The sequence below is a fragment of the Lepidothrix coronata genome, unplaced genomic scaffold, assembly GCF_001604755.1.
Source record: "Lepidothrix coronata isolate B3197 unplaced genomic scaffold, Lepidothrix_coronata-1.0 Scaffold91, whole genome shotgun sequence".
In the NCBI taxonomy this organism is placed as follows: Eukaryota; Metazoa; Chordata; class Aves; order Passeriformes; family Pipridae; genus Lepidothrix; species Lepidothrix coronata.
In genome coordinates, this window is record NW_016690271.1 from 2,787,738 (window position 1) to 2,800,728 (window position 12,991).

A 12,991-nucleotide genomic window follows, 5' to 3' on the forward strand; every position below is an offset into this window, starting at 1 on the left:
ACAAAGCTGCTCGATGGGGAAGGGCACTCACACCACACAGCCCCAACTCCAGGGAAACAAAGCCCTCAGGGAGAGGGATGGGAGCAGAGTGGGCTGGGAGCCGTGTCTGCACCAGACAAGGGGCTGGAGGCTGTGGGATTAATGGGCTTGGGGCAGCAAGGGAGAAAATCCACCTCTGGAGTGGAAAAAAAAGAGCCACTTTAGCAGTGAACCTGTTAAGTTTTCTTTATAACAGTCCCAGTTATTCCTCCTGCCCCCACGGCCGAGATTTCCAGCAGGAAAATCACCATCCACACACTGCTCAGGCTTCAGTGCTCCCCAGAATTACCACAGTGCTGTGGATGCCTGGAAGTTCAGGTGATTCTGGCCCACATATTTGGAAACACGGACTTCCAGACACTGGGAACAGCCCTGTTGCCTCTCTCACAGCACTCCCTGGGAAAGAGATGCTGCTGCCCAGGCTCTGGGCTCCTCCACTCCTGTCATTTAACCTGTGCATACAACCTCTGTGAAAAGCTGCTTCTCCTTCTTCCCCTTCACCTGGCTCCTGCTCAAGCCCTTAAACGTGCAGTTCTGCCCAGGTCCCTGCCAATCTCCAGCCAGGATGCCTGGAATAGTGCCTCTGGCTGGCAATACCATGTTCCTGTCACAGGAAACGGGTACATGGAAGGAAGATTTGCTTTGCAGAGAGCAAAGAGCAAAGGGGAAGACTGCAAAGGCATGGAAGTTTCCCAGCCCTGAGCCAGTTCTCCTCAATCAGAAGGAGGCTGAGAAGGGAGAAGCAAAAGGGACTAAAGCAATCCAGGGTGGTGGCAGCTCCTCGAGGCTCCAGGAGAACTCACTGAAACCCAGAGGTATTGCCCAGAGGAGCTGTGGCTGCCCCATCCCTGGAAGTTTCCAAAGCCAGGCTGGAAAGGACTTGGAGCGACTTGGTCTGAGGACTGAAATGCAAAGACTCACTTTGTTGAGGGCTCCACAGCCAGTCAGGATGATGTGAGAGTTCTCCACCTGGATGGTCCTCTGGCCCAGCCGGACAATGTAGGCCCCAATCCCGATTGCCCGACACGTAACCTTAAAAAAAACCAAAGAAAGGGAAAATTGCAATGCCATTGATTTTTGTCTTTCCACACAGACCCAGCCTATCGACTCCAACATCGAGATAAAACCAGGTGTGTTTGTGACAAGGCCATAAAATCTCCTCTCACTGCGAAACTCCAGAATCTGTTGTGTTCTAACACACGGGAGCTGAACATACGTGTATTTTATTTTTTAAAAAAAAGAGAAGCAGCGACTTTCAGACTGAGCAAACATAAAGCCAAATGACTAAAGTGTTTTAAATTGAGTCTGAAAGGGACCCAGCCCTGTACTGGTGCCAGGAGCATTGCTCAAAGCCCCCAGGAGCCCATTTCCATCAACCAGAAGGCCGATCCCAGGATCTTTGGGATATCATTGCAGGATTTTTAGCTGAAGCAGACAATACAATTTGAAGAATAGAAAGCAGCGGGGGATTACCAGGCTGATGGTGATAACACTTTCATAGGCTAAAGATGATTCTCCAGCAATCATGCCAGATCCTCTGAGGTTCTCTACTCCAAGACCGTCGTCCTTGCCGATAATATCCGTTATCTTGTACCTGAGGGAGACACAGACACAGCCTTTGAGTCACAAGGTCCAGTGATTTGCTGAATCAGTTTGCTACGAAGAAAATGAGAACTGACGAAATATCATTAAGGTTCCAAGGAGGAACGTGCATAAAACCCGGCCAGGACCCGTGCACAGCTCATCCCGAGCACCATGGAACATCCTGCAGGAGCAGCAGCACTGCCAGAGGGAATGCCAAGGGAGAGGAACGCCTGGGAAAAGTGTTCTGAAATTCCCACAGGGCACGAGGAAAAGGCTGATTATAGGAAAAAGGCAAGAGAGGAAGAGAATGCAGCCAAAGGCAATAAGAAGAGAACAAGAGATTACAAGAGGCTTTTTTACCTTTTAGGTTTTCTTTACTTCCTTCTTCCAAGCCTCAGCCACGACTTGGGGTCAGTGGGGGTCAACACAGCCCTGCCCCAAACTGGGCATCATGGAACAACCCCTAACTCACCTTCCATTCCCTGACCACACACAGCTCTGGCTTTCCACAGCCCTGCATCCTAAAGAATGTCCCAGCTGAGGACAAGGACGTGCCATGAATGACCCAAGGATGAACAGGAAGCTTTTCATTCCTACCTGGACTCTCCATTTTCCTCCACGTGCTCACAGTGAACAGAGTTCAGCGCGCTGACCTTCTTGTAGTCTTGAGGAGTCAGGTACAAGTATTTGTATCCCTGCAGGGAAAGACAGTTCATTCATCTCACTCTCACCTCTAGTCCCTTCCTGATCCCAAATAACCCTTCCAAAAGCAAACTTTGATGGGAGCAGAATTTAATTCCAGAGAGTGATAAGAACACCCTCTCTTAACACTGGAGCTGCAGCTGAGGCCAGGAAAAGCTGGGAATGTTGCAGCATTTAGCCCTAACTCCTTCTGGATGCCCATCATCTGCTGGGAGATCATAAAATCCTATCATAAAATGGTTTGGGTTGGAAGGGACCTGAAAGCCCATCTCACTCCATCCCCCTGCCATGGGCAGGGACACCTTCCACCAGACCCAGGTTGGTCAAGGCCCCGTCCAGCCTGGCCTTGGACACTTCCAGTGTTCCAGATCCAGCAACAAGGAGAACTTTGGACCTGACAGTCTGGAAAATGTTACCCTCGTTTCTATCAAAAGAGGTGGTGTAAAAATAAGACTCTTTTGTGGGCTGTTGCAGAGTTTCCCCCGAATTCCTGTGCCTCCTTACCTTGTATGGGTTATCTGGGTCTTCCCAAGCCACGTGGAACATGTGCCGGATCTCCTCAGCCAAACCAATCCTGGCTCCACTGTTGGCAGCCACGTAGATCCTGGGGATGCCCTGTGCCCGGGCGAGCTCTGAAGCCCTGAGGAACAGCACATCCTCCTGAGGCCCAAAAGAGCCTATTTTGTAGGTGATGTCATTGCCAACGACAATGATATCCCGGCCCTCTGGATACTCCGGGGTCTTCAGAGTCATCTTCCAGGCCACCATCCCAACCTGCAATCAAAGAGCAGAGAACAGCAAAACATAAATGTGCATCTCTGAGACGTGGTGCAGGGGAACCACGCAGGGACTGTTTCTCTTGGACCTTTACTCCCTTGGGCTTGGCACGTTTTCCTTGGGAGCTCTGGTAACAGCAGCTCTGGCACGCTGCCAGTGCAGAGCACAGCTGGAAGGACTGGATCCTTCCCACTTTCCTTGGAGCACATCCCCCACCGCTCTCACCCCAGCCAGGACACTCACGCTGTCCCTCCCTCTCCCCACTCAGGGATTTATCCCAGGTCCAACACACATTCTGCCAGCGTCCCTCTCGCAGGGAGCTGTGTGCATTCCCTGTGCCACAATCCATGTGCCTCCTCACAGGGTGAAGAGGGACGTGCTGCTGCACAGGATTCCTGACCACCTGCTTAGGCTTCCCAGGTATCACCCCAGAACCTTGTCACCCTGCCCTCAGTTTAAAAATCTTTTTATTTCATTATTATCTCAATTTTTACCCCGTGCCCTTCCTTTCATTTCTTCGGCTCTTCCCTGTTTCCTTCCCAAATTTGAGCAGCAGTTTCTTTCCAGACCTGCCCGGGGCAAGTAACGTTTTTTGCCACATATTTTTTCTTTTCAAAGATCACGGGATGATCTCTCCTGGCCCATCTCCTGGAGATCAGCAGCATCTGTCCCCTGCATCCCCCATCCCTCAGCCGCCGCTCCGGGAGCCGGCCGGCCTGGAATGCCATTAACAGATGGAAATAGCAGCGTCCCTTGAAAGCCACATGCATCACCCAGTCCCCGCTTGCCCAAGGATCATAAGCTCTGAGTACACATCCCTCAAGCCGATTGCACATCCTCTGCAATCAAGGAGGGCTGAAACTCTCATTGCGGAGCCGCGGAATTCTGAGCGTGATGAACTAAAGCGGGAGGGGGAGAGGGGAGAAGCAGCAGACAGATCTGTGCCATTTAATCCAAATCAAAATGGCACAATACACAGTCGAGATCCAATCAGCATCTGCAATAAGATATGCCATAATAGGCTCATTAAAAAAAATAAAGAGGCAGAGGAATTAATCAAAGGGTCATTGGAAGTAAAGCAGGCGGCAATCCAAAATATTACAGCCGGCTGCCGGCAGATCCTTCCCTTCCACCTCCCCTTCCCAGAGCTGAGAGGGCAACTTAGCAGAGTGAGGGTGTCTCAGTTCACCTCCTCCTTGGTCTTGGTTTCCTCCACTGCTACTCTGATACATCAGAATGGATTCATTTGTTTGCCTCTAAATATTTGCAGAATATTTACAGTTTCACCTTAGCATCCAACTGCAGGGTTTGGAACAGAGAGATACTGCAGCAGCTTCAAAGACAGGAGCATAAATCCCTAATTTTTTGCTAAAATACCAGTATTGTTGCCAAATTAAAGGGAAAAGTTATAATGCTGTAAAACAAGTGGATGCAGGTGTTGGTCTGGCGCAGAGACCAAGGGACAACCAGTCCAGAGGCTGGGAGAGGAGCCTAACTGATCCCACACATGGCCAGAGGGGTTCCTTGGACTCTGCTCTTGGATTTTCACAGCAGACAACAGAAGAATTAAGGTGAAAAATGGAGAAGAAAAGTAAATCTTGTCCTTCTGACCTGACTGTGCAGGAAAAAGAGATGCCAAAGGCTGGATATTGTCTCTGTTCTCACTCTCAGCTGTGGGCAAGCTTGTGATTAGAAACTGCAGGTTAAAAAATTCTGCAAACCCAAAGTTAAAGGCTCCAAGATTAGCACCTAAAAAATCAGGGATGCAGGGATGCCCATCTCTACCCCAGCACCTACTGCAGCTCAGCTCTCTACCATAATTTAAAGGGAGTTTTTTTGCGTAACTAAAATCCTTTAGTGGGCTCTCACCAAATCTTTCTGATACCACTTCAAAAACCAGCTTTAGTCACTGACAGAAACGGGGAAACAGTCTCTTTAAAATACACCTTAAACTTATGCCAAAATAGCACAGAATTAACAGTAACTGACAGGTTTTTGCCTGAGTGGTTGTTCCCTTACAGCCACACTGATCCCATCAGCCAGGACCACCCCAGGAGGCTCCAGCACCACGAGGAGCAGAGCAACAGGAGAAATACTCAGGCTCTGGGTTTGCTAAATACTTGTCACCACAGTAAACTGGGACATAGGAACACATAAAGAACTGCCAGAAATCCACACAACAACCACAACAAACTGGCAGCCAAGTCCTGCTCCCACCTGAGGCAGGTGAGTGACTCACTCCAGGCCTGCGGGGCCAGTGATGGAGCTCTGAGCACCCAGGGCTGGTCCCACAGTCTGTCTCACCCACCAAGAGATTTTCCTCACTTTCATCAGCTTGATGATTTTTGACAGCACAGAAAACAGGCAAATTAAAAGCATTTCTTATTTAGAAAATTCAGATTGTAACAGAAGTCTTGGAATATTTCCCTAACCTGAGATCATGTGTCCTCTGCATCAATAAAATCCCTTTTGCCAACGCTCACCAATAAAATAGCTAAAAATATCCAGCCAGGGCAAAAACTCTTGAAAATAGTTTATATCTGATAAACACGGAGCAACCACATGCAGTTTAAGAAAATTAAAATCAAAAGTGCACCACTATTAACTCGCGTGTCTTGTTGCCTCCCCAACTCATTGTGTGTTTTGTGCCATTTATCCAGTAATAAAAACCACAGGGATTTGCACAACTAAGGATTTTATTTTTTTTTTGCAATGAACAACGCAGATTCGGCTGAAATTTATGGGCAGTGGAGGATGGCTTTTTATTTCTGGAAAAAAAAAAAAAAAAGGAATAATGAGATTTTTAAGTTAACGGCAGCACGCCAAAAACCGGAGAGTTCCCAGGTTAATTAGCCAGGCTGAGCTAATCACCTAAGAGCACTGGCAGCAATAGTGGGTGATGGTGAGTGGCCCTGGCTTCGGAACAGGCTCTTTTTAAGAGGCAGCACAGTTTGGAAGTGCTGCTCCTGCCACGGCTCCATTCCCAGCACACCCAGGAGCGAAGAAGAGGGGGAGGGAAAAAAAAAAAAATAAAAGCAGGAACCGTCTTATTTAACTGTTTTTATGTTGGCAAAATGATTTGTGCCCCGGTATTTCCATAAGAAGTGGGACCATTATTCTCCTGTAGGAACACATTTGGTTTGAAAAGTATCAGTGGGCAGCACGTGGAAATCAAAGGGGATGAATTATTCACCAGCCCCGATCAGGAGCGATCATTATTTCTGATGCTCCGAACTGTGATTAGGATTCAGCGCTCAGATGTCATTTGCTCCCTGAACGGCCCCGGCCCCGTGGAATTGCACACACACAGATTGCACCCAAGTTTCAGGTGTATAATTTTACACACACCCACACCTTCTCCCACCGGATCCTGGCCTTTAATGTGACCGTTAAGAGACGGTAAAAGCGGCGCGGGAACGAACGGCGGCTTTTCCCGGCGCTCGTAAACGCCGCTCGTTTGACACACAGTGTCAACACTAATCATGGCCTAAAATTAACACCAAAATTGACTTCAACATTAATTGCGCTATCGATGGGAGCAGTAATACACACACTGATGCAGTTCCAAATTGACTGCCGGTGGCAGCCGGAGCTGTTGACAACAGGCACCGAAGGGAATGGGGAAGGAGGCGATCCCAGGCTCCCTCCTGGAGGCACAGCAGGCTCTGGGCAGAGGGAAGGCAACGCCAACAGTGGCTGGGAGAGGGAGGTTTGCAGGCTCTTTCTGCAAGGATCTGTAATTCCTGGAGAAGCAGAGCCAACAGAACCACAGAATCACAGAATACCCTGAGCTGGAAGGGACCCACAAGCATCATCCAGTCCAGCTCCTGGCCCTGCCCAGACACCCCAACAATCCCACTCTGTCCCTCAGAGTGTTGTCCAAACACTCCTTGAGCTCTGTCAGCCTTGGTGCTGTGTCCACTGCCCTGGGAGCCTGTTCAGTGCCCAATCACCCTGTGGGGGAAGAACCTTTCCCTGAGATCCAACCTAACACAGCTCCAGTCCTTCCCTTGGGTCCTATCACCGGTCTCCAGAGAGATCAGCATAGGTTTATTCTACTTCTCTCACACCAGGGTGGTGTTGAGCCTGGGGACTTTACGCCAGGCTTCGGTATTTTTATTTACATCCAAATTTGGAAACCTGATTGTGGGTCTTGACATTTTTCAGCAGGACAACAGAACTTTCGGAGCCCCACTGATAATTTTGTCTTGTCCTGTTGTGTCTGTATTACACAAAAGTTTTATATGTTAAAGATACATATAAAACATGAATACATTTGTGTGTTGGAATTATCATACGAAGTCATAGCAGGAAAGGAAATGCAGCAGTGGTGGTGGTTTAGCACATGAACACTGGAGATGCTGAAGCTCAACACTGACAAAAGCCCATTTTTCCCTCCTGCACACACACATTCCAACACTGCTAAATCAGGGAACACAGGCTTTATCTCCCCTTCACAACCTCTGTCTGCTCAGGAGCTAAACTAGTGTTCCTTGGCTCACCCAGGATGCTGAATCACTTGGCTGAACAGCCATGGACAAAGGGTATCTTAAAAAGGAAACAAAGGCATTCCCGGGAATTCTACTTGATGTAGATACAGCAATTTTGGTATTTCATCATTTGAATCCGTTGCTGGGAACTTCAGATCCAAAAAAGAGACTCCCTGCACCTAAACTATGACCAAAAGCTTTCAAATTTTTACCTGGAGCATGAACCACCCCCCAGGAAAAGGGCAGGATGCACGTGGTTTGCCAGAGGTCGTCCAGCTCCACGCCTTGACAACGGTGGAGTGCCAAAACCCAGGATTCCTTCATCCTCTTCTTGGCTCTGGACAAGGTGTCCCTCAGCGATGCAAGCGTGGTGGTGGCAGCAGAGCCAAGCATGCTGGCACAGGGCTGAGCCCTGGGAGGGAACGGCTCCAGCACGAGACGGGAAAGGTGCCACGGAATCACGGGATCAGTGAGGCTGGAAAAGACCTCCAAGATCACTGAGTCCAACCTTTGACCAATCGCCACCTTGTCAACCAGAAAATGGCACCGAGTGCCACGTCCAGTCATTCCTCAGACACCTCCAGGGATGGGGAGTCCACCCCCTCTCTGGGCAGCCCCTTCCAATGCCTGGCGACCCTTTCCAGGAAGAAATTCCTCCTGAATTTCTTCATGCAGCACTCCTGGGCTGAAGGAGATGTGGATTCACACTGCCTTGGTTCCTGCCCATTCCTGCTGCAAGCCCACAGAATCCCCTGTGAGCAGCACCGCTGGCTTCTCCTCCAAAGCAAAACCTTTTGTGATGAAGCTTTCCAGCTAAACAGTAAGTAACTTCCCCCCTAGGCAGAGAGTAAGGCCTGGAAACTTCATGTGGAATAGTTTCATCTGGTGAAGTTACAGATGGATAAAGATACATTACAGAGAGCGACAGACAACCTTCCTTAGGAGCTTTCCTGTGGGCAAGAACTTTCCTAACTGTGGTGTCCACATGATCCACATACACGTGTTCAAAGGCATATATCAAAATACAGAATAAAACTCTGCCCCACCACGTCCATCTCTGCTCTTGCAAGCCTTGGATTTGGGGATTTTATAATCCTTTAAGAAACCTGCAGCTCTAGTTGCTGTTCTAATTCCCTGTCCCTGCCATAAAATGCAGGAACACGGGGTGACAAAGCAGAATGTTCAGTGATTAAGCTTTGCTTGTATAAAATTCAACAGCTACAACCTTTCCACCCCCAGGAATACAGGGAGCTGGCCAGAGCATTCCAGGAGCCCTGTGCCATCCTGAATATCACCTGGCCAAACCTTGCCATCTACCCAGGAAAGGTGTTGGAGCCAACGCTCCGGCAAACAGCTCCGATTATGGATTATTTCTGATCCTCGTGCCACTGAGGAGGAAAAACTGTGACATCTAGTGCCAGTGGGGAAAATGACACATTTTCCATGGACACCAGGAGAGAGATGAAGGGGGATGTGGGGTGTTGCTGCAGGCACTCCTTACATCACTTTCTCCTTGTCCTTGGAGATTAGTCGGGTCTTATCAGCGGCTGGAGCATTCCCGGTGCCAGAGGATCAGGGTAAATTGGAGTCAAAACACATGAAGTGCTACAGAAAAGCATCCAAATGCCTGGCTCAAGGGTGACAAGGACTATATTGAGTTCTCCAGCAGGCTGAGGAATTACCTTTGCACACTGAGATTTCAGCTAATATGCTAATCTTGGGAACAAAGACGTCCTCGGTGGGGTTTGGAGGGGGTGTCACCGAGCTCCAGGTCGTGTCTCCAGCACAGCAATGGCATCATCACAGTGTGTTGGATCCACTGCTGAACTCCAGCCCTGCTCACTGCTCTGTGCTCACCCAATTCCTGACTCTTTCAGGTATTTCCCCATTTTAGCACAGCCACAGAGCCCCATCAGAGGCTCAGGTGACAGGCAGGACAGAGGCTCCCAGGACACCCATCATCCCTGGACACTGTCAAACAGGCTGAGGTGCCACATTCTTTCAAACCCTGCCCTCCAACAGTAGCACACAAACACCTCTACCCCACATACCCGATGAAGATCTCAGCCAGAAACACCAAAGACTGGGGGAAAAAAAGGCTTCCACTTATTTAAAAAAACTAAATTAGCAGAAAAGCTAAGCCTTGTAAACAAATGGTGCTATAACCTATGTTATAACCCTGGATAAGTATCAAGCTGTGGGATGAACTTCATGTTTCCTTCCTAAAGATATTTTAGAGTGAAATGCATAAAATTACCAATAACTACAAGTGGATTTTTTTTTCCTTCCACCTATATAAACTCTGGACATTTCAACAATCCATATCCATCTTGAGATTCAGACTGGAGTCAGACTGAGCATCCACTTCTGGTGCTTAGTTCTTGATTTGCTCAGAATTGTACAATAAATTACACCCCATTTGTCCCAAAGTCTGTTCAGCCCTTACTCAGGAGCTATCGACTGATTCTGCTGATAAAACACTGTTGTCTTCAGCTCCCTCCTGTACCTGCTGCTCTGGGAATTATTTACAAACTGTTCTCAGCTTCTTAGTGTGGCACATTCAGTCTTTCTTCCAGAAATCCTATGGGAGCAGCCAGATCTTATTGGAAGAGTCTCACATGTGAGCAGGGGGGTCAAAGCAGCCAGACTGGTAATAGAGGGGATACACTCAAAAAAACCCCCCACAACCCAAACCAAAAAAGGAGTAACTAGAGATCAGGATCCAGTTCACAAGCATAACACGAAGGATCCAGAACCAGCAGAAAGCTCCAGACAACATCCAGGATTCTTTACAGTCTAAGGAAAACTCTTGGCTAGTGAAAGACCTTGAGAATTCCCATTTCACAGATTTTCCTGAAAACACAGATGGATGAGCCAGTTTTGCCCAACCTGCTGCTTGTGAACTCTGTGAGGACAGGGAGAATCCCAGCCTCAAGCTCCTGCTCTTCCCATGTCAGGGCAGGGATTGCAGCTCTGGCTGAACACGTTGACCACAAATCTCCTGGGTTTGATGCTGGTTTCTCAATTTCCCCTGCCAGCTCAAGCACTGAGGGCACTCAGCTCAGCTGAATGCTTTAAGAGGAAGAGTGTCTTGACTCCTTTTCACACAGAGGAAGTGTAGCTGTCAGGAAAGCCAAGCCCTGGCTCCCAGCAGCCGATATCCCATCAGGGTTCCCTCTGGCAGTGGGGGAATGGCTGGGTCTGAGTCTCTGATCCAAAACAAGGAGAATGTTCATAGGAACCTAAATGCACTCAACAGCAGCTACCTTTACCACAGACAGGAGTTTCCAACACAAATTTCCTCTTTACTAAGAAACATATGATGGACAATCTCTCCAAAGACTTTGGGTTCAGAAAATCAGCAACTTGCGCTGGGAAGAAGGAAAAATAATAATGAAAAATCTCACATTTACTTGGGAAGTTCCTACTTCACCTGTCACCTGTCAGCTCAGTGGGTCTAACCTGGAACCAGCTCTTGCTTCTGGACCTCTGGGGCACAGACTCCACTGCACTGACCATCAGGGGTTACCAACCCAAACTGGGGCAGTGCTGCATAATACAATATTCACAAGTAGAAACCCAAATACTCTTAAAATATTAAGAAATATTTGTCTAAATTATGCTCTTAAAACCCCAAAGCAGTCCCATCTGACTGGGATGGGAACAAACTGAAGCACTGGGATCTTTGACTAAGGGCACCAAGCAAGCCACTGCAAAGCTTGGGAACCTCAACTTCTCCCCTGGACTCATTTCTTTATGGATCATCTCTCCTGGAACACAATTTTTGGGCTTCTGGACTTTCCAAGTCCAAACCTGAGGACAAAACTCTTCCTTAAATTCAGCCAAGGTTAGAGAGCCAAGGCAATGTGCCATATTTTGAGGACAGTTCATCATTGTATCATATGGAAGAAGTGCAGAACCAATTAATATTTCCTCCTGCTCCTCGTGGCACGTCTCCTTTTCTTATGCAACATTCCCAGCTACTGCCACAGAGATGGATTACCCCAAGGATCTTTGCTTCCTGGCAGATAAGATGCTGTATTTCTCTGCCCAGATGTTATGCAGAGTGATTCTTAAAAAAAGGAGAATGGATCCACTTACAGCCTCAACAAAGCAAAGGATTATGCTCTGAATTTATCCAGCATCCTGCCTTTCCCTCCTCCACCCCACAGCCATCCTTTCCACCTTTGGAAAGAGAAACTTGAGCCCCCGTTTGTGGAAATTTGTTCCCTCAGCTGAAGGGAATTAAACTACAAAAGGCTAAAGTCAGCTCAGGCAGATAAAGCAAGTGCAGCAGGAGGAATGAATCTGTTCAGCAGCTCCTGATCTCCGGAATGTCACCTGTCCTTCAGGCTGCTGCTCGGATCATCCGCTCCCTCCTGGGAATGAGTGTTACTGTGTGCAGGGTGCTGCCAACAGAACCCAATACTGGAGTCTCCAACCTCATTCCAGCTGCACATCATCCTAGAGTGGCTCATCCAGCTGGGATAACAGGTCCTGGTCCCCTCCAACCCAAACCATTCTGAGATTCTGTTCTATGATACACCTCCGGTAGCCAGGTGGAAAAATATGGGAGAGCATCATGTTTTCCCCAGGTTTATCCCACTTTCCAGTGATTCAGCCCCTTGGTGTAACAGCCACAGGGGCAGGGCCTGAATCTGTGCTTTCACAGAATCACAGGACAGTTTGGGTTGGGAGAGACCTTAAAAGCCCATCTGGTTCCTGCCATGGGCAGGGACACCTTCCACCATCCCAGGTTGCTTCAAGCCCCATCCAACCTGGCCTTGAACACATCCAGGGATGGGGAGTCCACAACCTCTACGGGCAACAAGATATTTGATAGATTACATCAGCTTAGATTAATTTAGATACCAACACTACACACACCACAAGAGCCGTGTAATTTCTTGACAGATTGAGCCCAACAAGGTCTACCAAGGGTTAAAAAAAAAATCTCCTAATTTTTTTTTGGTGGTCTTTGGGTACAGAATCTCTTATAATAAGACTATTTGTATTCATACTGGCAGAGTAAACACTACATGTTCATGCCCAGGCAGCTCTGTGCTTGTAATTTCAGCAAGAACAGAGCGACGTCCCTGAGGGACTTTGCTATTTCCCCAGCCACCATCCACTCCAACGGTGAATGAGAGTGGGGAAGGAGAGAAAGATGATGGCATAACCCTCCCCAGCAGCCCCAGCCTGCACCAGGAACACAGGGAATAGCTCATTCCAGGTTTAATTAGACCAGTTAAAACATTTCTCCCCTAGCCCAGCAAGAGACAAGGCCGCAGTGCTCCCACAGTCACCATTTGCTGATTAGGTGCAATTTGCAAACATCGTATTCCAAAGCTTCCCCTGACAAGATCCACGCAGGAAAGGGTGATGAAAACCCCCGTTCC

General features: G+C 48.4%; 1 protein-coding gene across 4 annotated transcripts in view; it reads right to left on the bottom strand.

Annotated features, from left to right (window-relative positions):
• The window catches only part of ACACA (acetyl-CoA carboxylase alpha), an 89,796-nt gene that overhangs the window by 35,766 nt on the left and 41,039 nt on the right, over positions 1 to 12,991 (bottom strand). For all 4 annotated transcript variants that reach the window (XM_017821515.1, XM_017821516.1, XM_017821514.1 and 1 more), the window contains 4 exons: positions 2,830 to 3,099; positions 2,221 to 2,318; positions 1,513 to 1,633; positions 961 to 1,071 (listed from right to left, as the gene is read on the bottom strand). In XM_017821515.1, coding sequence (XP_017677004.1) covers positions 961 to 1,071; positions 1,513 to 1,633; positions 2,221 to 2,318; positions 2,830 to 3,099 — 600 coding nt within the window. The remainder of the gene's footprint in view (positions 1 to 960; positions 1,072 to 1,512; positions 1,634 to 2,220; positions 2,319 to 2,829; positions 3,100 to 12,991) is intronic.